The 27,180-nt window shown below is 39.6% G+C and overlaps 1 protein-coding gene and 1 long non-coding RNA gene across 5 annotated transcripts; one reads left to right on the top strand and one right to left on the bottom strand.

Annotated features, from left to right (window-relative positions):
- Nucleotides 1-1,930: 1,930 nt before the first annotated feature.
- On the bottom strand, nt 1,931-20,711 carry LOC109924933 (cyclin-L1-like). 4 transcript variants are annotated; one of them, XM_048615044.1, is made up of 11 exons: nt 20,464-20,711; nt 17,984-18,058; nt 15,361-15,470; nt 12,673-12,793; nt 9,889-9,953; nt 7,349-7,448; nt 6,647-6,751; nt 6,404-6,545; nt 5,145-5,265; nt 4,751-4,843; nt 1,931-3,307 (listed from the first exon to the last, which is right to left on the bottom strand). In XM_048615044.1, the coding sequence occupies exons 1-11, from the start codon at nt 20,668-20,670 to the stop codon at nt 2,941-2,943; spliced, it is 1,506 nt and encodes a 501-aa protein (XP_048471001.1). In that variant the 5' UTR covers nt 20,671-20,711; the 3' UTR covers nt 1,931-2,940. The 4 variants fall into 4 exon arrangements, with proteins under 4 accessions (XP_048471001.1, XP_048471002.1, XP_048471004.1 ...); XM_048615045.1 differs by having other exon boundaries at nt 1,931-3,304; XM_048615047.1 differs by lacking the exons at nt 12,673-12,793; nt 15,361-15,470; nt 17,984-18,058; nt 20,464-20,711 and adding an exon at nt 9,245-9,258 and having other exon boundaries at nt 9,889-9,931.
- Nucleotides 20,712-20,753: 42 nt separating this feature from the next.
- On the top strand, nt 20,754-26,971 carry LOC125486648. The gene is made up of 2 exons (XR_007265280.1): nt 20,754-21,058; nt 26,501-26,971. It is a non-coding gene; the product is annotated as an uncharacterized LOC125486648 (long non-coding RNA).
- The last annotated feature ends 209 nt before the right edge of the window (nt 26,972-27,180 follow it).

Below are 27,180 nucleotides of genomic sequence, written 5' to 3'. Positions count from 1 at the left end.
GGAGTCTGAATGGAAAACAAAAATGCTGGAGTTCACAGATGACTCTTCATCAAAGGTGAAGCTTGGAGGGGGCAGCATTTATGCAATAGTGGGGAGAGGGAGAGGAAGAGGAAGAAGAGGTGGGAGTGTTTGGGGAGAAAGGACGTTGATAGTTCAGATTAAGTGATCGGAATGTGAGATTGGCAAAACAATGGTGTGTCTAACTGCCAGACTGGAAATGACAGACAGTCCCACTGAGATGGGCGGTTGGTGGGGCGGGGGGGAGAAAGAGGTGAGAATGTGACAGAGAATGTAACATTTCTTCCCGAATACTCCAACCACTCTTGGAAACGAGATGACTGACCCCCCAACAATCACAATCAATGGACCTGAAATGTTAACTCTGCTTTCTCTCTACAGATTCTGCCAGACTGCCGAGTTTCTCCAGCAATTTTTCCTGTTTCAGATTTCCAGCTTGCAGAGTTTTGTCTTATTATAGCATTGGATAATTGTTGCAGTTCATCACGCACTTAATGGTTGCCATTAACTTTCCACCAACAATCCTTTAAGTAACATTCCCCATCTATCATAGCCAACTCACAACACCATTTCCTCTATTTAGATTCCAAAACTATGGTCCTGAATGAAGTACTCCACTCTCAGTTTTGAAGAATTCCATCAAATACTGTTGCTCATCCGCAAGGGGCCTCACACAATTACATCTCCAATTATTCCTTCCTCATTACACAATACGTAGTCTAGGAAGGCCTGTTCTCCAATTAGTTCCTCAATATATTGATCCACAAAACCATCCTGTATACACTCCCAAAAGTTCCTCCTCTATGGTATTATTATTCATTTGATTTGCCCAATCTATATGCATATTAAAGTCACCCATAATTATGTGTGTTCCTTTATTGCATGCTTCCGATTTCCTATTTAATGCCATTCCCAACATCACCCCTACAGTTTGAAGATCTCTATAAAAACCCCTACTGTTTTTTGCCCCTTCCATGTTTCTCAGCTGTACCCATACAGATTCGACATAGTTAAGGATAATATCCTTCCTCCCTAATTCCTAGAGGAATTAGGGATGAGCAATAAAATGTCATTGCAGCTACCATCCACATCCTATGAACAAATTAAACAACTGAGAATCATTGCAATCATATTATGATCTTAAATGTGCATTATGCTGGCATCCAACTGGCCTCTGAAACATATGATAGTTAAACACGTCCGTATTTCAGTGGCACTCCCTAGCAGACAGGAGCACACCTCCAAGTATTTAGCCAACTGGCATCAGTAGCACATGGTCACAAGCGAAACTCTCCTCCTCCTCACTCAGTGATACCAACCTACCAGCAGGAATAAAAAGGGAGGTAGAATGTCTAGGTTATATTTGCAATTAATATCTCCTTGATTAATTCAAGGAAACACACCAGAAAGGGTTTAGCTTCAAAACTGGTTCAATTTTTGTTTTATTGGAAGTCTACTAAACTAAAGGCTGCAATTGCCCAGGAATAAAAAGAAAATGCAGCTTCAGTTACTCCTTCCCCTATTTACAAATAAGCTCCTTTTAATTTACAAAAGAATTTGAATTACATTTTCAACAAATATGATCAAAACAGTAGTTAATCTATCAGGTTAGATGCAGCTAGCTATGTTTACCTTGCCACTCAGTAACTTTATGTTAGTAGAAGCAGAGGAAATAATATAAAAGGACTTGTATTGCAGGAAAGAGATGGATTTACTAAAAAAAATTATTACTTGTAACACTAAGATTTTGATTAACTTATGTAGCCATAATGCTTGAACTGTGGTCTCATGACATCTACTGGTGTACAGCACTTATTAATTCAGGCTGAATCTAAATGTATTCATTTGTTATGGCAATGTCATTAAGCTCGGAAACTCAACAGCAATTGACAACTTTGAGTGCACCAGCGAGTTCTAGTTAAAAAAAATTTATTTACAGTATATGCATATTCAAATTCCGTATGTAGTTCATAAAACTTACATATTCAAGGCACATGTATGTTTGCTGCACTACATTAGAAGTTTTATGTACAATATCTCCTGGTTGTAAGCAATTCATTTTACTTAATAGAACAAAACATGTACACTTGAACAGACAATTATCAGTTGCAAATGACCTTCCTGCCCATCAAAAAAAAGTTTGAGAATCTCTTTACAAATATTAAGTAACCGCTCTTAGGTACATTATTACTTCCCAAAGAAAAATGTAAAGTACTTTACATAACTACAAAGAACATGGCTTCTTTCTGAAAAATACAATAGTGTATGCAGCAGCAAAATAAAAAGTAGCCATGTCTCTCTTCTGCAAAACCATATCACCATCAATCCTACTTTAATGGTTAGGACCAAACAAGGGGCAGAAGTATGTAATCACACATTGGAAAGGAGCTTTCTTTAAATTAAACTAAATGAAATTGGCACCTAACTGCACAGCCGTTCAAACGTGCCGAGACAACACTGAACACAAAATGTAGTTCACAAAATTGAAGCTGACTGCTTCAAAGAGGGCAATTCTCTCTCCTCTCCCTCCAAGTGCATTGCACATGTCTGTTTACAGCCCTATATACAAACAGTTAACAGAAAAGGAAATTTTAAATGTCATGTTAACACAAGCAAGTTTTACAAAAAATAATTTACAAACCCTGAAAATAATATAAAGCTGTGTAAACTGTACACAACCAAGGTTTATCAGAAAGTATTTAATATGAAACTTATCAGCAGTTGGTGAGATACTATCAAAAAAAAAATTAACAGGGATATCAGCAGGAGCCACTACATTGGTTTTCAAACTACATGCAGTGCAATTTACACAACTAACCCTCAATTCTCTACTGGAATCTCTTTAACAAAGACTTGCTTAGAGATTGTACAAATCCTGAATAATACAAAGTTAAGTAAACAACATTAAATAGGCTCTTTCCATCACCGCCGGTGTCTGCTATGGCCAGAGTGGCTGTTGTGATGTTTCGTAGACCTTTCATAAGATCGTGATCGATCGTGCCTTCGTTCTCTGTGATGGCTTCTGCTTTCTTTGTGTTTTCGAGGAAAATCTAAACGCTCTCTGGATCTGCTTCTAGATCTAGACAAACTTTTACTGTAGCTCCTGCTGTGTGAACGCCTGCGTTTATGGGAATTGTATTTGTATTCTCGCATATCATCATATTCCTTGACTTTTGGCCTGCCAATGTAAGGTGAGCTTCGTTTGTGTCGTTGTGGAGGGGAATCACTGCGGCTTCTCGAGTGGCTGCGGGATCGAGAGCTGTTAGATGCAGAACGGCTTCTTGTTCTTCTGTTCGCAGGTAATAAACAAAAAGAAACAATTCCAAAGCACAAATCAGTGCATAAATAGAATCAAAACTACACAGAATTATAAGGTTATGCTGCAAGGGGCCATTCAACCCATCTAGTCCATTCCAGTAAGATCAACTCAACTATACCCACACACAAACCCGTTCCCCAGAGCCCCCCAGATTTTCTCAATTCCTTGTTGAAAGCCCTAATTGTATCTGCCTCCACACCTCTGTCAAGCAGTGAAATTCTAACTATTCACTGCATTTAAAAAGTCTAAAAGAATTCTCCTTAACAAGGTCAATGGAAACAACAAAACCAGAAAATCCATAACTACTCCAAGACTTTTGAAACACTAGCTCAGTCAAATTAATGACTAGCAGTGTTAACAGCACACTGTTGGTGCTGTTTGTCAACTTTCAATATTAGCCATCTTTAACAGGATCTTATGGGCTCCAGTCAAGCTCACAACAGTGTCAAGATTTTTCATTCCTGAAAACGAGACATTCCTTTACATCCACCCATTAACTGATTCAAATTGCTAAGAAATTAGATACAAACAAGTGAATCTTTCAAGGACAGTAAATTACTTCTTAGTGCACCAAAATAAGAAAAATCTTTTGAGCGGGAGTGAAAGAAACACCTCTCACGTTTTTTACAAGCTTGCCAGATAAATATTGTACAGTGGTGATATCTATTTTTTTTAATTAAAACAGGACCTATTGCTTCCAGAAATACGGTCAACCTTTCTAAAAGAAGGAAAATGCAAACAGCAGCAGATCTGTCCAATTTCCAACTACTAATTTGCTAATTTTGATGAATAGGACAAGACACTCTCAACTGTCAATATCTTTATAATCCAGTGGGTTTCCAATGCTATACCCTTAGATTGGTGAAGCCTGCCTTCTGATTTACACAACCCTGGTAGCACTAATGTGGATTAAACAAAATCACAACACCAAGAGAAACTGTAGTCTTTATATGCCCCTAAAGCACCAAATCTTTTAGACAGACCTAATTTCTTATATGGCTTTTTGACACTGCTTAATAATGCTCCTGTGAAGCAACATGGAACATTTTATCACTGTAAAAGGAGGTAAACAAATACAAGATGTTGGCTTAAGTGTTTCTGACACAGATGCAAATGCAATACTAACTGAGCCACGTATCACTGGAATCTCAGAAAAACAGTCTTTCTTTAGTATCAGCATCTATTCTTCTATAATGTGCCAATTATAGTGTAACAAAGTCAAAACGGCATTTCAAGTGAGTCACACACAATACAGTTTCACTCAACACGGGACACTGGTAAACTATCAAATATTGCTTGTACAAATACTACTTCATAAAAAAGTGACCTTTTACACGAGCACAAGAGAAATACCTAGCAGAGGCAGTGACACAAGTCAGTGAAATACTAACTTGGGTTTAATGCATTACTTACCGCCTCCTTGGAGAATGTGACCGAGAGCGAGACCTCGAGTAACTCCGACCTTTGCTTCTGCTTCGACTTCTGCTATTCTTCCCCTTTTGAACACTAGAAAAAAAATTTTTTTTTGGAATTGTAAAGTAGGCACCTATAATCCTGACAAAACAGACAGATTTTCTTTTAAGGAAACAATTCTGGGAACAAGATACAGTGCAACTCGTGATTTCTTTTCAGGAAACCAATAGATGACATCTTACAAGAGGCAATTTTCCTGTTAGTACAGGAAAAAAACTATTTAAATCATTTAAATTTGGTCATTACTAAACATTAAACACTTACTGTAACTATTCTCAAACTAGAAAATGCAATGCACTATTAACAAAGATAGATATGGTACATTCTTACTAACCCATTAAAAGGACTATTGGATCGGGGCCATTTTTCTTCCTCATCCAGTTTTCGTCTAGCATTTTTCATTGCCTGGATAGATAGTGGTGAAGGTTTTTCAAATTTTCCATCTTTGGGAGAATCTATAAAGCACAACAAAGATCATTTAGAGAAAACCTCAGACATTCACAATGGAACAAACCTGTTCAATTAGATCATGGCTGATGGAATAACTCCAACTTGGCTCTAACTCTTAAAACCCTTGCCTAAATGAGCATTTCTACCATCAGATTTTGCAGTTTAAATTAACTCCTGAAACTAATGGCTCCTTTCTACTTTAAAACAAAAAAGGGGGGTGTTTTCCAAATGTACCCATTTGCATAACCTGAAGTGTTTCCCAACATTGTCCCTACTAGCTTTAAGATTATGTCCCCTTGCTCTGGACGCTCCCACTGCTCTATCTATTAATTCCCTTAAATTATCTAATCACAATTAATCATTTATGCTCATGGCAAAAAAAAACTAACCTTAATTCAGTCTGTCCTCATTACATAACCTCTTTAGTTCCAGTATTGATGCAGGGTAAAGAGCCGAGGTTACGCAGAACCTTGGTTAATATCTCCTATTGGAGATCATACAGGATTCCATATAACCACCAGTTAACCCCAAAAACAAGGCTTCCATCACTTTAAAACTTTTTATTTCTGCTACTGATCTTTTGTGTAGGACCCTCCAAATGCCTTCTGTAAGTTCATACACTTGCCTATCCACAATCATACAAATGTTCTCAAGATCAAACTTGACTAGAAAGATGAAACCAGATTACTCAGACAGGACCTGTAGAAAGCCCATTTTAATCAGCTGTTGGACAAGTGTTCAATCATACATATTTGACAGATTTTAATAACTTTCCCACCACCTTGAATAATATGACATGTCTGCAAATTAAATTAAGAGCCTGACAGCTGCAATGTTTTAAATCTAAAAGGCACAATTCTCAAGTCTGGGGAATTTGGAAAATTATGACTAAGGCATTTAAAATTCTACCGTTTATATAAACTGTATATATGCATGCCACAATAATGATTTAATTACCACTTCGAACACTGGGGTTTTTCTAAGATACTGACCAGTTATAAGTAGAAATGCGTACAATTAACAAAGCACTACAGGGGAAGGCATCACATCAAGATTGAACTAACTAGCTTTTAGCATTCAACTTTCAAACAACTCGTAACAGGAGCAATGGCAAATTTAATCTAACAAAGCAAAAGATTGCACCTGGTTTTGAGGATGGTGAGAAGCTAGGTGGAGCATCTAATGCAGGTGTACCATCTGGCAAAAGACCTTTGGCTTTAGCTTTTGCTTCTTGAAGCGCCACCTTTCGCTTTTCAACTTCACTGTCAAGGTGTTCTAAATTTGCCTGCAAGAACAATTAACATTCTAAATTAAGGAACTACTCTCCTTTTCAATGAAAATGAACACAAAGACAATATAATCAATTTGTTTGTCAAAGATCCAGACCTTTTTCCTAGTGTAGAGCTTTAAGATTTTCACACAGATTTCCTTCATTTCTTCTTCACTTGTTCCAAACAGTAGAAACCAATGCGGACGATTCGGAAGTGGAATCTGCAAAAGATTTAGCCGACCTATATGATAACTGAACTCAAAATTACTGAAGTTTAGCCTTCTCAATCTAACTGAATATACATGCATTAATCCCAACTTTCTACTAAGGCCTCTCTAGTACCAAGTTTTCTTCAGCAAACACAACATGATCTGATGCGTATTTATTTTTAAAAAACTTTACTGTATCAATGCCTATATCCTCTTCCGTTAAAACTACAAAGTGACCAAAAGACAATACTGTACCTAAACTCAAGCATCATTCAAGAGGCTGTATCCAGGCACTGAGTAGAGCAATCCTAAATCATATAGATCAAAATTATGTGGATTTAATCTCAGGTATTTGTTGGTCTCAGCCAAGACATTAGGTCACTTCTGTTTTAGATACAGTATGGAAAAGAGACCAAAAAAAGTCAGGACTTCCAGGCACTTGACAAATATGGCCAGGATATCAGCAGCAGTTGACATAACCAACTCTCATATAAAAGACAGCCATGACACTGGACGGTTAACCAGAAACTTTTAGAACAGCATCCCAGCCAACTGCAGCAGGTTCAGAAGCTGATAAATATGTATTTGAGAAGGAAGATGTTCACGAACCTCAAGAGCCCTAGCAGCCAAGTAGATGCATGCACAGGCAATTGTCTCTGGGTGGTACCGGACAAACACATCTGTCCGTAGACTGTCATTCATATAATTCCTGAAAGAGATAATGAAAATGTTGCGGCAACCCACCCATTACACTGCTAAATTCTAAATGTAGCTGCTTCAGATGAAAAGTTAAAAAGCCACACAGGGTTGAAAATGCTCAATTCTCTTATGTTACAGCACAACCAAAAGTAAAAGAATAAAAACAACAAAGGAAAATTAAGTTAAAGAATCTGGAGATACCCAAACCATTCATCCAAACGTGCAAACGCATTGGTCTACAGGTCAATTCTTATCTAGCACTTTAGCCAATTAGAAACTACAGCTCAAAACCAAGACTGCTCCACGAATAATTGTCAGACAAATCAAATCTTAAAGTGCCAATTGCAGGTACTCCGTTACATTTAGACAATTTTGATCCAATAGCCTAGTTCAATGCAGTTTCTGTTCACTTCTTAATTTCTATTTTCATACCCCCTTTTAAGTATACAGTCCATATTACATTTTCTTTTTTAAAAAGTTAGTAGTCTCATTTGTATGAGAAAACGTGAACATTCAGAGAGATTAATCAAGTCTCCCTGCACTTGGCCCTGTAACTGTAACTTGGCCCTGAAGATGAGTATTCCAAGTGCAAGCATTCACAGTTCCAGATCTGAGATGTTCAGAATCTGATTCTATACAGTACCAGAATTATGACATTGACTTCAGTAGTCTGTTTTTGGCAACAATGTGCACATGAATTGTTACTAGTGAAATAGCAACTTCATATTTGTACTATTGAAAAAGAATTTTTAATGGCAATTTATTCTTCCACAGCTATATTGGACAAGCTATTAAAAAAAAAACCTGCATATAGAGCACAAATAAGCATTTTGATCCCTGTGCGGTAAGGAACACAAAAAGAAAGTAAAAAAAATGCAGAGAACCCATTTTAACCTCTGTGCTGATCTACTCACTGGCCTGCTCTCATGTGATAAACCAATACAACTCAAGACGTGCAATGTAAAATTAAGACACTTAAAACATCATATTTAATGGAAGTCTTGAGATAATGATCCATGCTAGAATATCTGAAGTTCTTGTCTCCTTGATCACAAAAGCATGTAAATCGCAAAAAATAATTGTTTTTTCCATGCACCAACAATATTCCAGTCATTGATATCTTCAAGCCTGTACAGATCAAAGATCAATAATATGACTTGATTCTTTGCAAACTTGAAATCAGTCTTTATCCAATCTCAACAGGGCACGCAATCAAGTATTATGAAAGCACTCCTCTTCATAATAGTCGTATTTGGTGCAAATACTTAGTGAAAGCACTTTCAATTCTCCCCCGTCTTCATTAGCGACAACAGCACAGAATAATTCTTCTTGTTCACAGTCCAAGTATTCAAGATTCAGCCAAATCAGAAATTGAAAGCTGCAAGATATCACAGGTGCTGCACAACAGTCAGAAGAGTTTCAACAGTCTCATTAACAGTCTTTTGATTAGGTTTTCTTCCATTACAGCAATTAATAAAAATAGGCCATTACAAAATTGTTTATAATAAAACATGGATAACTATTAAATATAAACATTAAATTTACACTAGAAACATTACTTTTAAGAATTTAACATTTTACATTTATAAAACAGAAATCATTTCAATTATAAAAATATATATATATGTATATTTAAAAATTGTTTAACACAAGAAGCAGTTGGCCAGTTACTATATACCACCTCTCACTAGACAGTCAGCCTTCTTGGAGGAGAACCTGCAATGGATTGGTTCAAAGTGGCAGCCAGTTAGGGCCATCCTGGCATCAAAGTGCTTGGAGGGCAGTTCAGAAGTCTTAGTCACTTACCATCAGGGTCTACCCTTTGATCGAAAGAGTAGAAAAAAAGAAAAGTTAAAATGGGTTCTCAATAAAGCAAATGCTACACCAGCCATAAAAAGACTAGTGAGCAGAAATATGAAATTTTATCCTAGTAAGATTTTGTTTTACATAAATCAGCTAGATGTTTGAAAAATAAGAATTAATGGTCTAGCAAATCACATTTCCCCCCACCCCCCACTAAAATTGATCACAACATTTTATTGATTTGATTAATTAAAAGTCACCGAACAGAAGTTGTTACAGGTATGTTAACATGTCCTCACTTCTGCCCAAGCACACTTAGCAAGTTCACTTTGTGCTGTTCTTTCTCACATCTTAACTTTCTAACCTTGACTTTGTATCAAGGGAGATGAATAACAAAAAAGATCTTTCTATAAACAAAAGGAGTCACTGTTTGCATTTCCAAAGTGTTTGGGTCAATCATTGAATGCTCTCTGCATTCCCTTGTTGACAAGAGCAACAAAACCCTAATCAAAGGTCACCATCCTGTCATAACGTAGGGAATGGTAGACAGTGAAGGGCTGGAGGATAAGGGTAAGCGAAATACATGGATACATATTTCTGCCACTGTCTTTGCTGGTCATCAATCAAGACAAAGAAAATCAACTTACCATGCAGTTTGGACCAGAGGCCGGTTACGTTCACATTCTAACACCTGAAGGTACATAACGATAATCTGGAAGATACAGGTTATACAGTTACAACTGAACCTCATTTAGTAATTAGTGGAGTGGTGTTAAACAGAACCTAATACACCATTAAATACTGTCCATACGTGTCATTTCAATCGATTAGTTGTTTTCAACTAACCTATAGTGTACAGATTTGCATTGGAACAATTAGTAGAATTCTACTTTCATCCTTGATTATACTTCTGCAAAGTCTCTAGAGTCAAGTGGCTCCATCTCCAAATTTCCTTGTGATTATAAAATAGTAACAATCAAAACAATTCTGCAAAGTAGAACATCTCTGGCAGTAAAGTACGTGGCTATAGCTAAAAATTACCATCACGTCTACTATCTCTCATTTAAACCGCAGGAGAAGAAAAGTACATATGACCAAAACTGCAACATAAGGTTTACTTAGCTACTGGAAGATGGTGGTGCAAAATAAAGGTGGTAACATATTTACACTACAAGTTCTTTCTTTCCTCAAATGTATTTGCCAATTTTAACAACTTCCCTCAACTGTGGGATTGTGAAACAATTTTCATAACTATACAAATGAATAAAATGAGTACAACACAAGAAACTATTTTATTTGCCAGCATTACATTCTAAGTTATGCACATATACTTTTGTGCATACATATTCAGTCTGCACCAATTCTGATCCCTTAGCATAAAAGTATTGGCAGATCCCTGCTAATCTCAATCTACATTCAGCGAACAGATAAATATATCATGTGCCAGATGTGGATGAAAGAAAAGACTTGATGCTTGCCATATCTGCGCTGCCTCTAAGTCCTTTTAAGGTCCAGTATATATGGAAGAACTTGCCCAAAAAAAAAATTGCCAATGTATGCAAAAATACATCAGTAAACAAACCAGCCTACAAAGTAAAAACTTCAATACAGATTTGTACACAAGCTTTCCATAGCAAGAATTGGCATTTTATGCCCTGATCAGACAGCACTTACTCCATATCCTTCCAACGTTTCTACATGGCTTTGGTTTCAGATGTTAAATTCCACTGGTCCAACATCCAGGGGAGAGTCTCAGTTTAAAGTTCAAATGGGAGCGTGCAAAATATCTACCACATCATATACACAAGGTCTCGATAACCAATGCACAGTAGTTCAGCCTATACTGGTGGAGACAATGCTGCAACTGTATCATGTGGCCATATTGATTTTTTATTTCTTGACTGCAACAGCTCAATCCCACAAAAACTAGAACCATTAGTCCAATACTAATGGAACTGTCTAATTCGTTTGAATTTCCAACTTTAACAATTATGCAAGCATTACACAATTTTTAGCTTTCCCACAACACAGCTAGGCAATAGAGAAATAACACCGGTGCTAATTTACCTTTCAAACAGGTGATAAGTTCTCCAATTCTGAATGTTCACAAACCTGTCATAACAATACCTTTCTTCCTCCACAACCTAACCTGAACATTCCCAGCATTTTCAGATTTTCTTTTAAGAGTCCAAACACTTTCAGTTCTTTGTTTTTTAATCAAATACAGGGAATTCCTCATTTACAAATGCCAACATTTTATACTGGAGTGTATTAATATTAAATTTAAAGATCTGACATACAATGTTTCCTTATACTTAGAGACGACCATTTTATATTGTGTCCTGACTTGCTAATAGATTCAAGAAAGGAACTTGTTCACAACTTGGGGGGCTGCCTGCACTCCATACTGAACCATTAAAACTCAGTATCCAAACCAGTTAAGAGTCAAAATTCACAATTAAACAAGTTTTACCAACAGAGGAGAACCCTCAAGTCGCAAGCAATCGATGTTCATGGCGATGGAATAGTTTTTTTAAAAAAGACTCATTAATCAGATCTGGGCCAGTGATACACATAATCCACAACCCATTTTAATTACCAGTGAAAGTGATAGTTAACCCCACTTTTGAACTTCTGTAATCCACGTGGTGCAAGCACTCTCAGGCTTGCGAGGAAAGGAATTCCAGGATTTTGATCCAGAAACAGTGAAGGAATGTCAGTATATTTCCAAGTCAGAGCAGCATGAAGGTTGGAGGGGAATCTTGCAATTGGAGTTTGCATGCATCTACAGCCTTTGTCCTTCTAAGTGGTACAGACTGCAGATTTTCAAAGTACCAAAGGAGCCCTAGCAAATTACGAGTATCTTGTAGATGGTACACAATACTGCCACTGTGCCATCATGAAGGAAGTGCATGTTGAAAGCAAGAACAGGGTCCCAATGTTTCCTTGAGCAGGGTTGGAGCTGCGCCCATTCAGCCAAGCAGGAAGTATTCCATCACACTTTTGACTTTTAAGCAGTGTTGTAACCATCAAACTTCAGTAGCTAAGGAGCACACCACTGCAACCAAACTGCATTTATACAAATACACGTGTATCCCTGCTGAAGTATGGAGCAAAAAATGAATATTTCTGACATTGTGCTAAAAGTAGCCAATGGCTGTAAAACGAATGGAGCAAAGAAACTGGCTCAATTAACCTCTTGCACAAACACTGAGTTTAGATCAATCACAAGGCATAAAATTAACTGCTTGACTGAGATAACATACAGTTGTAAATGAATGCAAGTCTATAGCTTTGATGTTCTTGGTTCACTGTTGCTATGAAGGAAGGAGTGACATTGCTCTGCTATCCAAATTAGTACTCAAGTGAACAGAATTTAGATTTAGAAAAGAAATCTGTTAAATCTTAAAAAGCCAGTTAAACTGACAAACCTTGTGAGGGTGCTTGACGTGAACACAGAATCCGAGCTCCTTTAACACTCGTCTTTCTGCCTTTATTACTTGGTTTTTTAGGTTCACATAGCTTTGGTCCAAAGGAAGTGGCGTAGGAGATCTTTAACACAAGAGAATACCATTAGTTCAAAATATTTGTCATTACCGCCCCAAACCCCAAAACACTGGGTATGTCAACAGTCAGTAAACATCAAACGTTTGCATTAACCAGAGCTAAAGCTTTCAGACTCCAAATGCCCAAATTCATACTCTCCAACATTTGTTAGTTTTTCCTCCCCCTGAGCTAAACACCTCTTTGGAAGCTTAAGTGCCTTAATACAATTGCTGTTAATTTCCTGTTTCAAGATAATTACCAGCCGAATAAGGCCAAGGCAAAGACAGCTATGGGCCAAGTGCTGGAAAACTTGGATTAAAATAATTAGGTGACTGTTTTTGAGCAGCACGGATGCAAATCGACCAAAAGGCCTTTATCTGCACTGTACATATATGATTCTGCAACTGTGCTCAGTCAGGCAGACAATTAAATATAGTGGCCACCCGAAGCAAATAATGAATAGAACTTCAACAACCTTATGGCACTTGTAATGAGGCATGTGGGGACACTGAAAATGCTTATTTATTGTCCGTCTCTAGTCACCAAATGTAGCGATAAGCTCCCTTCTTGAACTATTGCAGTCCATTTGATGCGGGTAAACTTGATGCCATTGGAGAGGGAGCACCAGAATCTTGACCCAGTGGCAAAAAAGGAATGGCAATATATTTCCAAGTCATAATGCTGAGTGGCTCAGAGGGAATGCAAATGTTTGCGGTTGCGGTACTAAATGTTTTAACCTGGATGGGGTCAAGCCTCTTGAACGTTGTTAGAGGTACGCCTATGCAGGCAAGTGGGGAGGATTCCATCACCCTCCTGACTTTTGTCTTGTAGATGGTGGACAGGATTTTTGGGAGTCAGAAAGGGAGCTACTCACTGTAAAAATCCTGGACTCTGTCCTGCTCTTGTAGCCATTGCATTTATATGGACTGTTCTTTCAGTTTGTGATAAGCGGTAATACCCCCATCCCCTTTGCATGTTGACAGTGGTGCATTCAGCGATGGTAATGGCATCTAATGTCAAGGGTTGATGGTTCAATTTTCTCTTTTAGAGAGATAGATCTACAGCACAGAAAAGGCCCATCAGCCCATCCTACCCGTGTCAGTCAAAAACAACTACTTAACTACTCTAAACCCATTTTCCAGCTCTTGATCCATAGCCTTGTATGCCTTGGCATCGCAAGTGCACATCTAAATAATTCTTCAACAGCGTAGGCTTTTCTCTCTACCACCAATAAAGGCAGAGAGGTCCAGACTCCAACCACCCTCGAGGTGATTTCCTCCCCTCCCATCATTTTACTGATGATCAAGAGTAGACTGATAAGCCAGTAATTGGCCAGGTTGTGTATAGGACTTACCTGGGCATTTTTCACATTGTTGGTTAATTCATAAGTTTAGAGTTTCTTTTTTTACACTAATGTGCTGGGCTCCCCCCTTGTGCGGGATAAGGTTAGTTGTTATTTAATTGTCCACTGCTTGTGGATGTAGGACTGCAGGGCTTAGGTCTGATCCCAGTGGCGTAAATTATTTAACCGTCTATCATTTGCCACTTACGCCGTTTGGCATCCAAGTAATCAGTTATGAGCACTAACGGAAGTGAGAAATCAGCTTTATGTCCATTTCCTCGTTTTCAGAAATTGCTTCATGAGCCAGTGTTTTCATGGGAACGACCCATTCCAAGAATATGGGTTCAATATAGTTCCATGTTCTGCTTTGAACGTACTACTCATTTTTTTCTAAACATTTGTGGGATGTGGGCATCGCTGGCTGGCCATTTCTTGCCCATTCCTAGTTGCCCTTGAGAAGGTGGTGGTGAGCTGCCTTCTTGAACCGCTGCAGTCCTCCTGCTGTGGGTTGACCCACATTCTATTAGGGAGGGAATTCCAGGATTTTGACCCAGCGACAGTGAAGGAACGGCGATATATTTCCAAGTCAGGATGGTAAGTGGCTTGGAGGGGAACTTGGAGGTGGTGATGTTCCCAAATGTCTGATGCCCTTGTCCTTCTAGATGGCAGCGGTCGTGGTTTGGAAGGTGCTATCTGAGGATCTTTGGTGAATTTCTGCAGTGCATCTTGTAGTTAATACACACTGCTGCTAATGAGCCTCTGTGGAGGAGGGAAATGGATGCTTGTAGGGCAAACTCATTCTCTAAATGAGTTGTTCGTTGACAAAAGAAGGTGTCTAAGATGTGGAGATCTACAGTAGCTGTCCTTCTTTACAGAGATTTAAACAGTCTTATCAGTAAAATGGCCATAAAAAATGAACACGTACCTTGACCACAAATTCCAAGTTGTTATTTAACCAACAGTCAGTATTACAACCATTACCAAACCCTACCTTGGCACAGGTGAAATAAGAATTTTCAGGACAGTTGCTGAATTCAGAACTAAGAACTCAGTGCTATGATTAGGATCAAATCAAATATTTGCTGCAAGTCTGAAATTCTCAAATTTCAGCTAAAGTTCAAATATTTCAAGTTGGGAGGTTATTGAGAAAAGCAGCCCTTGCAGTAATGAACTGATCACCATTTCAGGCCTGTTTTTAGAGTAGCTAATCATATAAACATTCACAACTTACTTCTTCTCCCTGAGTTTTCGCAAATGATGAAATACATTAATGACATCCCGAATGCGCCTAGGGTCTTCTTCAATTTTAGATGCCAAATGAACGCATGCCATCGATAATATCTATTATAGGAGGAAAAAGATTGGCATTTTCATTTTGTTAAAGTGATCTATTTACTGTCTTCCATCTGTATTTTCTAATCCCGTGAAGTACTTGCCAAGATGCTTTCATTCCTAAAGTGATGAGCCTATGGAATTCTCTGCCACAAAAGGAAGCTGAGGCCAAAACACTGGATGGTTTCAAGGAGTTAGATTTAGTTTCTAGTGTTAAAGGAATCAAAGGGTATGGGATGAAAGGGAGAACAGGGTACACCGAACGGTGGAGCAGGCTCAAAGGGTCAAATGGCCTACTCATGTTCTTATTTCCCACATTCCAATCACACATTCCTCGGTTCACCATTGATGCACCTGCTCTTTAAAATAAAAACAAATTCCCCATCAAATATTTCTTGCCATTCCTTACAATGCACACTTCACGGACAATGCTTTCTTAAACATGTTAGTTTTGATGCTGCTGCCATCATTAATCAAATAGATCTTGAATAATAAACAATAGGTATAGCCCATAAGTGTTCGAATTCAGATTGTGTGGACAGCCACGTTGTTGCACAGGCAAATCTGCGAGTCAATTTATGGGCAGCAAGTTGCATCAACAGCAAGAAAATTAATTGAGATAGAATAAAAGGCATAGGAGTAGGCCATTGTGCTCCTTATGGCTACTGTATGACTCCACAAGATCATGGAGGAACTTCAAAATCAACTCCATTTTCCTGCCCAAATCTCACAGCATTTCACCCCCTTAATGCCTGTAAATCTAGCAAGCTTAGCTTTGAACATACTAAACTGTACAACCACAGCCCTCTGAGATAGTTAATTTCAAAATGAAGACTCAAACCTTGAAACTACCAGCATCCAGCCAGCAAAGAGTGGTTCTCAGCATTGACCTTGTCAAGACCTCTAAGAATTTTATATGTCAATTAGACAATCAGCCATCCTTCTAAATTCAAGTGAATAAATCCATTCTCCTCAAGAAGAACAATCACATCTTTTTGAACAAATGCAAGTGTATTCTTACACAGGCAAGGTGGCCAAATCTTGTATTCCAGAATAGACTCACCAAGGTTCTAATAATTACAGCAAGACTTCCTTCCTCTTATAACGTGATACCCTTGTAATAAGGCTAACATACAATTCCCCTAATTACTTATTATCCTATGTTAACATGAACCTTATGATTCATATGTAGGACACATAACACTCCCTGTGTATATCGACATTTTCCAGTTTTGCATTCAAAAATCCTGCTTTCCTCATACTTTCTACCAACATCACTTTTGCCTATAACATACTGCCTGCGCTTAGTCTATATCCCCTTTTGCCTTCTTTCTGTCCTTTTCACAAACTAGCTTCTCACAAAACTTTTTGTGCCAGAAAACTCGTATATTTTACACTTTGGATCTAGAACACCAGATAGTTACATTTTAAACATGAGTTAAATAATCTCTGCTTACTCTCAATTAAACCCTGTCAAACTGTTATAGAGTTTCTAAAAATCTATGTAATAATATGTCTGAGCAAGTTGACTAAAATAGCTATGCATTTCTAGTCTGCAGGAGGGTTACTCCGCAGCCTGTGCATCACATTTTGTAAAGTCCACCTTAAACTTTCCTTTTCCGCAATATTTGCCATTCAACCCTCCTACTGCCCAACTTGTGCCCCCAGAGTAGCTGCTCCTCTGCTACATGGCACTACACCATTCAGTACATCATATGGTGGCAGTATACTAGAAAGCAAAGTGAAAGCCTGCATCACTTTCCCCACCTGCATCACAGTAGCCTGAAGCACTGGCAAAAATTATTTCCTGTTGGAAGGGTGGATCGTTAAGCTCCGTGCCTCACTTTGTTGTTCACAGTATCTCCAATCAAACAAGAAAATTAGAACAGAGAAAAGAAGAAATGCAGAAGAGCCCAGATCATGTGATTTGCTATGAGCAATGGTGTACAAGATGCATACAAATAGGCACAACATTCATATTTTTATAAACACCATCATAATCACTTCAGGCTACTTTCATCATACACACTCATACCTACTGCAAAATGAGGGAAAATCTGTAAATGGAAGTCTAGTTTCAAGCAATCACAGAAACATGACTCACAAAGCAGGAAATTAATCAAGACTCTCTACGTTGCTACAAAAACATAGGATCAGAGGAAACTTAACAGCATTGTGCACTCAAACAGATGCCAATAAAATAGATTTGACATACATTAAATGGGTTTACAGGAGTTTCATTACTACAACAAAATAAATATTTGCACTAATTTAGGTCTAATAATGGGAAGTGTGATGCAGCCGAAAACCACTAATTAAAAGTTGAGATACTTATTTGCAGTGTTTACTAAGCTTGCCTCGCACATCTAATTGTTTCCTCAAGAACAACTATGACTGGCAAGTGCAGCCTCCATCCCCAAGTATTTGTCAACCGCACTTGATCAAACAACCTTCAGATTATCCTGATAATATTCTGAATATTCCTTTGGAATCCAGTTTCAGCTCAAACTCTCTACACTTACCTCCATGGGATGCTTCACAAAGGATTTTGAATAGAAGAAGCGCTGAAATAAAACTTGTCCAGTTGCCATCGCCACCTAATCCACAAAAAGAACATTGCCTTGTAAATTCATGTGCCTGTATGTGGATTCAATATTAATAGAAACTTAACATACTATTTTTAATCACTCATGGGAAATGAACATTATATTAATGCATTCGTGATCTGAGAAAGGGTCACCGAACCAGAAACATTAACTCTGATTTTTTTCTTCACAGATGCTGCCAGACCTGCTGAGCTTTTCCAGTAACTTCTGCTTTTGTTATTGCATTATTACACATCCCTAATTGCCCAGAAAGCAAGCACAAAGAGTCAATCACCCTGCTGTGGTTCTACAGTCACACGTGGGCCAGGCTTGGTAAAGATGACAGATTCCCTTCCCCAAAGGTGAACCAGATGAATATTTACAATGGTTACAGAGTCACCATTAGGCTAGCTTTTTATTCCAGACTTTTAATGAATTTGAATTTCACCATTTGTCATGGTAGAATTCCATGATCCCAAACTCTGGAACTGAAAACATTATACAAGTCAATTTGGATCATTACTTTTCTGATTGATTTTGAGGGGACTTAGTTTGGTCCATGCAAATCCACAAGTTAAATAAAAAAGCTAATTTAAACTTTTCAGCACAGTTTTGAAATACAGTAGCACCTCTAATTAGAAAAAAAAAATCAGGATTAGGCCATTTGCTCCCTCAAACCCAAATGATCATGATTAATCTGATTGTGACTTCAATTCCACATTCCCGCAAATCCCCAATAACCTTTGGGCCCCTCGTTTGACAAGAATGTATGCACCCTTCTTTAATAATAGTCAATGATTCAGTCTCCACTGCTGTCTGAGAAACTGAATACTACAGACCAACTCTCCTCAGAAAAACTCTCAAACTCCATTTTAAATAGAAGAGCCATTGGTTTTAAACTCTGTCCCCAGTTCTAGGCACTCCCACAAGGGGAAACATTCTTACGGCATCCATCATGTCAAGTCCCATCAGGATCACTTATCAAAAAGATCAGTTTAAATGACACTGACTTACTTTATCTAATCTTCCCTTACAAGATAACCCCACATTCCCATCCAGTTAGCAGTTGAATTAACCTTCTTTGAACTGCTTCTAATGTACACAAAACAGCATACAAATGTGATGACTAAAACTGTACCCAGTACTCCAGTTATGGTCTCACTGAGGGTTGCTGCAATGAATGGTGAAATCAGAGCCTCAACTGAAAATGTCAGCATGATGTTTTGCAAAGCTAAATTTAAATTCATCTATCAGAAAGTGATTGAAAGCTGGACTGATATAACCTTCAAAAGCAGTGGCAGCCACCTTGTCTGGCTTAAATATGACTCAAGTCCGATATTGTGTTGGCTGACTTTTGATGCTATGCTAGCCTGCACCACAGGACAGTCAATGATTTTGGAAATTGGAAATAAAAATCTCTCCAGCACAATAACCCCATCACAGGACAATTAAAATAGGCAATAAACACAATCATGGTGACACTGATCACACTAAATAAAAATTCCAAATTTGAATACTGATTCTAATTTAGGAATTTTTATGACCCATTGCAATTAAAACCCATATTTTGTTCCAAATTGAACTGTTTCAGGGATGCGAGTCTTAATGCAGAATAAACTTCAATTAGTCTGCCACTGGTGATCACCAGGAGCAACTTGAGATGAGGAAATTAATACCACCAGACCACAGGATCCTAGTGACTCATGCACATATGCTCTAGCATTAAAGCAGTCATACAGGATTAAACAGTGGTGTGCCAGAATTCCCAAATGCTAAGCATTGTTCTTTTTTGGGAATGGAGGGTGGGGGTTCTCCCACAGCGTGGCTATGAGCCAGATCTTTTGTGACGTGGACACCAGGAAATTGAAAAAAATAGTCAGTCACACTCTAACAAAAAGTTAAAAATAGCAAACGTACAATACAACTACATTTCAACCACAATACTAACTGGATTCTATACTTCTGTAAGTAGGTTCAGCCCCTCTGAAAGGTGATTTCAGAAAACCTACAAGTGGCCTTGACCCAATTTCCTGTTTTTCACCCACACACACGACAGCAGCACAAAGCCATGGAACTATTTAAAACTACACAGCCTTTCCACCATTTGATATGTTTTTAATAGGGGATAGCAAATGAGTTAAACAAAACGCATTAACTCAAGAGTTTTAATCTGATGCTACATTAGACAGATTTAGAAGCATCAGTTATTCCAAGAGGCCGCCATGGTTTCCATTAACACTCACCGTCTCTTCCTCCCTCAATGTGAAGATCACAATCTCGATAACCAACCCCCGCCCACACCGAAATAGAGGTAACTACAGCCTAGACAGACATTCACTCCACAGTACAGCAACTGTTCGGTCCAGCGGCTTCCGTGAAGCCCAAAGCTAGAGCAAAAGCGAGGCCCCAGGCCCTACCTGAGGGAGTTTCAACAAAATGCCGGCGGCCTGGATTAACTCGCATCCCACTATCCTCAGGTCAATCTCCACCTCCGGATCGAGGCCGTCCGACACGGAAGCCGTCATGGAAAGTTTCTCCTCGGAGATCAGACAGTTTTCTAGAGTTAGGGCGATACTAGAGTAGAGTTTATCACCGATCAGGATGCCACTTCCACCGGCCGCCATTTTGTCCGCCTCTCCGCTCCGTGCGCGCCAGCTCCCACCCGGGCCGAAGCCGTCACTTCCGGTCGCTGCGACGGTGTTACACACCCCCACCATCCGCTACAACACGATTGGTAAAAGGCCTGTCCGTCTTTGTCCAGAGGCGAGCCGCTGATTGGACCAGGTTGCCAGTCAATCACTAAGTGGTCCACCCCGCCTCGCTGCGCCATGTTGTTTGACGATTTTCGAGGGATGGAGCGGTATCTGTACCTTGCTGAATCACCTTGGAATTGAATAGTGCCCCGTTTTCAAATTCGACGCGATGGCGGGGGGTGGGAGTTGGAAAGAAAGGAAATGTCAGATGATCGAACCCGGTTTGAGTCATCCCATCAAGGTGAAGGGTATGACGCAGGTGAAAAATAAGATTCCCTTCCCCCGTCGGGAGGGGTCCTTCATGATCAGACTAGACTGCCGAGTTTGTGATTTTTTTTTTTAAAAATGAGTTTAGAAAAAAAAACTGTGGGATAATAATGGATCCGCTGCAGTTAGGAGCGGGAGGAAGATATTTTAGCTCCCTGAGAGTTTATTCATAGAACGGTTAGATTACAAATTAGGCTATTCAGCCCATTTTGTCTATTCTGTCCTACTGTTCCGTACTTCTCGCAGGGGTTTATCCAGTTCTGTCTCGAAGTTCTTATTTGTAACAGCAAGTACTATTTATTTCAGAACTATCTTTCCACGCAGCCCCCGCTCCGGCCCCACAATTTTTGTCCCTTCCTAACTGACGTTCAACTGAGTGTCCTGCTGGGTCATTTCAGAAAGCTGTGACCTGACTCACTGCGGGAGTGTGTTGGCGCTGAAGCCTCGTTACAAATGTGATAATCAAATTATCCAAAGTCCCAGTTTTCCTGACCACCAAATGCAGGTTAGAAGAAAACATTCACCAAGTTTCTGTGCTTAGAGAAAAAACAGCTATTTTATTCATAGAGCTGTCCTACATAGAAACAGACCCTTCGGGCCAACTCGTCCATGCTGCCTGGATATCCCATATAAGTCTAGTCCCATTTGTCAGCATTTAGCCCATAACCCTCTTAAACCCTTCCTATTTGTATACCCATCCAGATGCCTTTTAAATGTTGTAATTGTACCAGCCTCGGCCTCTTCCATACATGCACCACACTGTGAAAAAGTTGCCCCTTATAAATCTTTCCTCTCTCATCTTAAACCTATGCCTTCTAGTTTTGGGATCACCCACCCTGGGGAAAAGACCTTGGCAATTCACCCTATCCATGCCCTGCATGATTTTATAAACCTCTTTAAGGTCACCTCTTTGCCTCCAAAATAGCCCCAACCTCTCCCTGTAGCTGGCAACATCCTTGTTAAATTTTTTTCTGAACCTGTTCAAGTTTCACAACATCCTTCTTGTAGCAGCAAGACCAGAATTGAACACAGTATTCCAAAAGTGGCCTAACCAATGTCCTGTATAGCCACAGCATAACCTCCCAACTCCTATACTCAACACACTGACTAATGAAGGCAAGCATATCAAGCCCTTTCTTCACTATCCTGTCTACCTGCGACTCCACTTTCAAGGAACTGTGAACCTGCACTCCAAGGTCCCTTTGTTCAGCAACACTCCCCAGCACCTTATCATTAGGTGTATGAGTCTTGCCCTGATTTGCCTTTCCAAAATGCAGCCCCTCACATCTACCTAAATTAAACTCCATCTGCCAGTCCTAGATCTTGTACTCTGAGGTTACTTTCCTTGCTGCCCACTACACCACTAATTTTGTTTACAGCAAACAGACTGATGGCAGAACAGTAATATAAATTACAAACTTTGCTCTCGATAGCTTCAACTCTATTCCTTTAACGCAGGCAAGATGACAGATTTCCTTCCCTAAATGACATTTGTAATTAAGACTTCTTCTTAAAACAGCAAGTAGTTACATGCCATTATTGAAATGCACCCACCAGAATTTATTAGTTGAGTTTAGATTCCACAGCTGCCCTTGTGTGATTTGAACCCATGGCTCCAGAATATCAGGTAGAACATCAACGCCATTAACATTGGCCATTATGCTACCACCTCCTCCTGATTGACCCTGCCTGTACCAGACTCTCAGGCAGTGCATTCCAGATCCTAACCAGTCAAAAGATGAGAATTTTATTAGAGGCCTCAATGACGTGACTATGGCAAAGTTTGTGGCAGAATTGTGTACAACAGATCTTTCTAGACATTGGGAGCAATTTGCATCTTGTATGCAAGAAAAGCAAGTTTCTCATAGCAGTAAGTAACTAGTTAAATGGGATTATTTCTTGCTAAATGCCTTATTCATATCACAGTTCACCTTGTTAATATTCAGTCTCCTTGCTTACCAAACAAACTAGATGACAATTCTCAATTTGGAAGTCAGAGTGGATGCCTGGTGATTTCGGCGAGTTGCCTCCATATCGTTCAGCGCAAGACATCATTTTGGCACAATTCTTGGGCACCAGCTACATTTACCCTTAACCAAGGACATTAGCATGAAAAGTTTGCCAGCCCCTCTCAATCTTCATGAAATCCTACCATTACTCTTGCAGGATGCTTAGCAAGTAGAAACCTGCAACTAACAATGAAACACTGCAAAAACAGGCACCGCTTTGCAGAACACCTACGCTCGGTTCGCACTAAACAACTGCACCTCCCAGTCGCGAACCATTTTAACTCCCCCTCCCATTCCTCAGACGACATGTCCATCCTAGGCCTCCTGCAGTGCCACAACGATGCTACCCGAAGGTTGCAGGAACAGCAACTCATATTCCGCTTGGGAACCCTGCAGCCTAATGGTATCAATGTGGACTTCACAAGCTTCAAAATCTCCCCTCCCCCTACCGCATCCCAAAACCAGCCCAGCTCATCCCCACCTCCTTAACCTGTCCTTCCTCCCACCTCAAGCCCCACCTCCTACCTACTAACCTCATCCCACCCCCTTGACCTGTCAGTCCTCCTTGGACTGACCTATCTCCTCCCTATCTCCCCACCTACACTCACCTTTACTGGCTCCATCCCCACCTCTTTGACCTGTCTGTCTCCTCTCCACCTATCTTCTCCTCTATCCATCTTCTATCCATCTCCCCCTCTCTCCCTATTTATTTCAGAACCCCGTTTCCCCCCCCCCCCATTTCTGAAGAGGGGTCTAGGCCCGAAACGTCAGCCTTCCTGCTCCTCTGATGCTGCTTGGCCTGCTGTGTTCATCCAGCTCTACACCTTGTTACCCCCTTTCAGTACTTGCTAACTTACTGCTGATTTGCATGCTCACTGTATGCCCGTTTGTTTGGGCTTAAGCTAGACCCCCAAGGTAATAAGTAATGCCATATTTATGTCTTGTTTGCACAGATATATAAGTAGGCTTCTTATACCAGTAGGTATGTGTGTTTGGGGTGGGGGTTTGAGGTTATGGGTGCATCTCATTGTAAAGCATACTGATCCATCGATATAACACTAACTGTGTGTAGCACTTACCTGTGCGGCTGACATTGCTTTTTCTACCATAACACTATACAAAATAAGATCGTGACCTTGGTCCTTTAAGCCTGCTCTGCCTTCAATAGCATCATGGCTGATTGACATTCCTCACATCCATGCCCTTTATGGAAAGCTGGAAAGTGAGCGAGGGCAAGTCCAGTCAAGGAAAGGCTGCTGCTGATGAGGAGGGTCCCAGTACTGTCAATCACAGACAGCCCAAAGGCTTGGCCAGGTTCATTCATCAGCTCAACCGGGCACAATATGGGCTATGGGCAATGGTCTGTTCTGTAGAGTCATCACCAGTGGTCAGAGGAATTGGGTGCCATCAGTTGGCAAGCTGCAAGTACAGCAGTAAGGGGTCTGGTCAGTCATGCCTAGGAGCTGCTCAGTGAAGTCCGTCACAGGTCTGAGGTAAATACGGTTCTGAGAGTCAGTGTGTTGATCATTAAAGAATGTAGAAGAGGTGGCTATAGGGCCAATGAGCCATCATTATCAAAAAATGTGATCCTTGAAGATGTAACATTCTTAATTAATTGTTAAAGTTCACGGCAATAACTTAAAAAATAGGTGAATTCTCACCAAAAATGTTTCATTGCATGTCATGTAAGTATGATGATGGACTCTAGTGAATGCAGTGAAAACTTGAATGATTTATGTGGGTCTGGGGTGGGAAGAGGGTTGGTGCAAAACACTCCCTTTTTAATGTAATGTGTTGGACATTCAACCGGTGTGGCACCTTTACCATGTTGGTGAAAATGCTGCAACCATGGACCATGTTGGAGCACATGACAGAGCTGCTGAAAATGTGACTCTGCTGCTTGGACTGTTCGGGCTGGGCCTTCCAATGTAGTCTGGCACATTGTGATATGACAACTGGAGCAAGCCACAAAATAATGTGACAGACGCTGTGGAACTGGGAGAATGGGAGCAGTCTTCTGAGTAGGAGGATGAAGACACTGGGGCAAAAAGCTCTCCTACAGCATGACACAACTCGGGTCCATTATATACTATAAGTCAGATAATCTGATCGACCTGGTTCCAGGAGATGACGGCTGGATGCAAGCAGACTATCAGGAAATGGTAGGATAGGTAGACTGTGTGATCAAACAGCAACTAGGGTGAAAGAATGGAGTTGTATGTGCAAGGTAGTGTCAGCCAGGAGCAGCATAGCTTTATGGTTACTGTACCATTATACTGCTGGTAAGACGCTGTGGTGGATTGCCAACACTTGTTTTGGTGCACAGTAGCCTATTAAAGATTGTGCAGGTACAAGGGATGCCTGTGTTTTGGTGGACATGTGCTGAAAGACTGATTGTTCTGGGAACAGCACATGATCAGACTGGGCTGGAATCAAATGAGAGGGGCCCCAGAGGATTGAGGTAGATAGTTAATGAGGTGAGATGTGGCAAGAAGTCTCAAAGCAAAAAACTTGATTCAATTGGCACTTACCCAAAAAATACATAAAATTTAGCCTGATTTTAAAAACAGAATCCTAGTGTTGCTGTAGATTATTTTATCTTTTGTTTTATACCACTGTCCTCTGATTCTTTATCTTTGCATCAGTGGGAACCATTTCTGTCTGTTTACTCTGTCTAGATCCCTCATGATTTTGAACATGTCCATCAAATTTCCCATTAACCTTGCCTAAGGAAAACAGATTCAGTTTCTAAAATCTATCCATGTACCCGAAGTCACATGTGGAATCACTTTCATGAACCTTTGTTAAACCATCCTGAAGTATGGTGCCCAGAATTGTATACAATACTCCAGTTGAAACCAAAACACTTTATAAAAGTTCATCATAACTTCAGTTTTGAAAATATGTCTTCACCCAAGTCTAAGTTGCAGCAAGGAATGAGATTGTGGCTACTTTGCACTTTATGCTTCCACTTTAGGCCTATATGTTTCAATATTTTTGGTTAATAAAAACCTATCAACCCAAAATTTAAAATTAACCATTGACCTAACATCAATTGCCATTTTACACAATGGAGCTTCAACTTCTCTAACCCTCCATATACAGAAGTGTTTCCCAGTTACACTTCTTAAAGGTCTGGCTCTCATTTATGGAATATGTCCCCAAAAACTAGACCTCCCATGTGCCAAAGTTTTTTTAAGAAGAGTCTAGGCCTGAAACGTCAGCTTTCCTGCTCCTATGATGCTGCTTGGCCTGCTGCGTTCATCCAGCTCTACACCATTCTGGTCAGTCTGTATTGTATTCCTTCCAAGGCCAGTGTATCCTTCTAAAGGTATAAAGCCCAGATCCTCTCTAAATGTGCTAAGTATGCTGTAACCAAGATTTTGTATATCTGAAGCATAACTTACACTGTCTTAATATTCCAGTTCTTTAGATATAAAGACCAGCATTCAACTAGCCTTTTTGGTTATTTTCTGTACCTGTCGTTATGAGGTCACCGTGGAAGTCCTGCCTTTTCAACCTCACCTCTTGTCAAGTTAACTTCAGTACCAGTCATCTCTATGGTCCTCTGGGATTATGGTAGTTTTCACTTTCACGAATGATCTGTGCATATGAACCCCAGTGACTCTTTTGACTTCAATTATTTCTGGATTTGCATGATTTAGGAAGTAGTCTATTTGTCTCTTTTTAGGTCTGAAGTGAATGACCTCCCATTTGTCCATATTGAAACCTATTTTCTACAGTTTTGCTTCTTAACTTGATCTATTAATGTCTCTTGTAACACAGTGCTTCTGTTTATAATGCCATCTATATTTGTAATCTTCAAACTTGAGTATGTAATTTGCTATCCTGTCATTTAATGCTTAAGTAGACACAATAAATAGTTGATGCTTCAACACACATCCTTGAATGATGCCACAATTCGCATTCTGCAAAGTTATGTATTTAATTTTGTTACAGCACTTGTTGACCTTTCATTATTTTAATTTTATTCTTTTGTCAGTTTTGATTTGGATGGAGAACTGGGAGCTAAAGATAACTTTTGGGCTGCGAATAACAATTTATATTAAAAGGAAAAAAGACCAAACAAACTTTTGTTTATTCA

This window comes from Rhincodon typus, chromosome 31 (assembly GCF_021869965.1).
Source record: "Rhincodon typus isolate 14 chromosome 31, sRhiTyp1.1, whole genome shotgun sequence".
Lineage (NCBI taxonomy): Eukaryota > Metazoa > Chordata > Chondrichthyes > Orectolobiformes > Rhincodontidae > Rhincodon > Rhincodon typus.
Note: the sequence above shows the minus strand (reverse complement) of the source record. Positions and strands in the feature narration are given on the sequence as shown.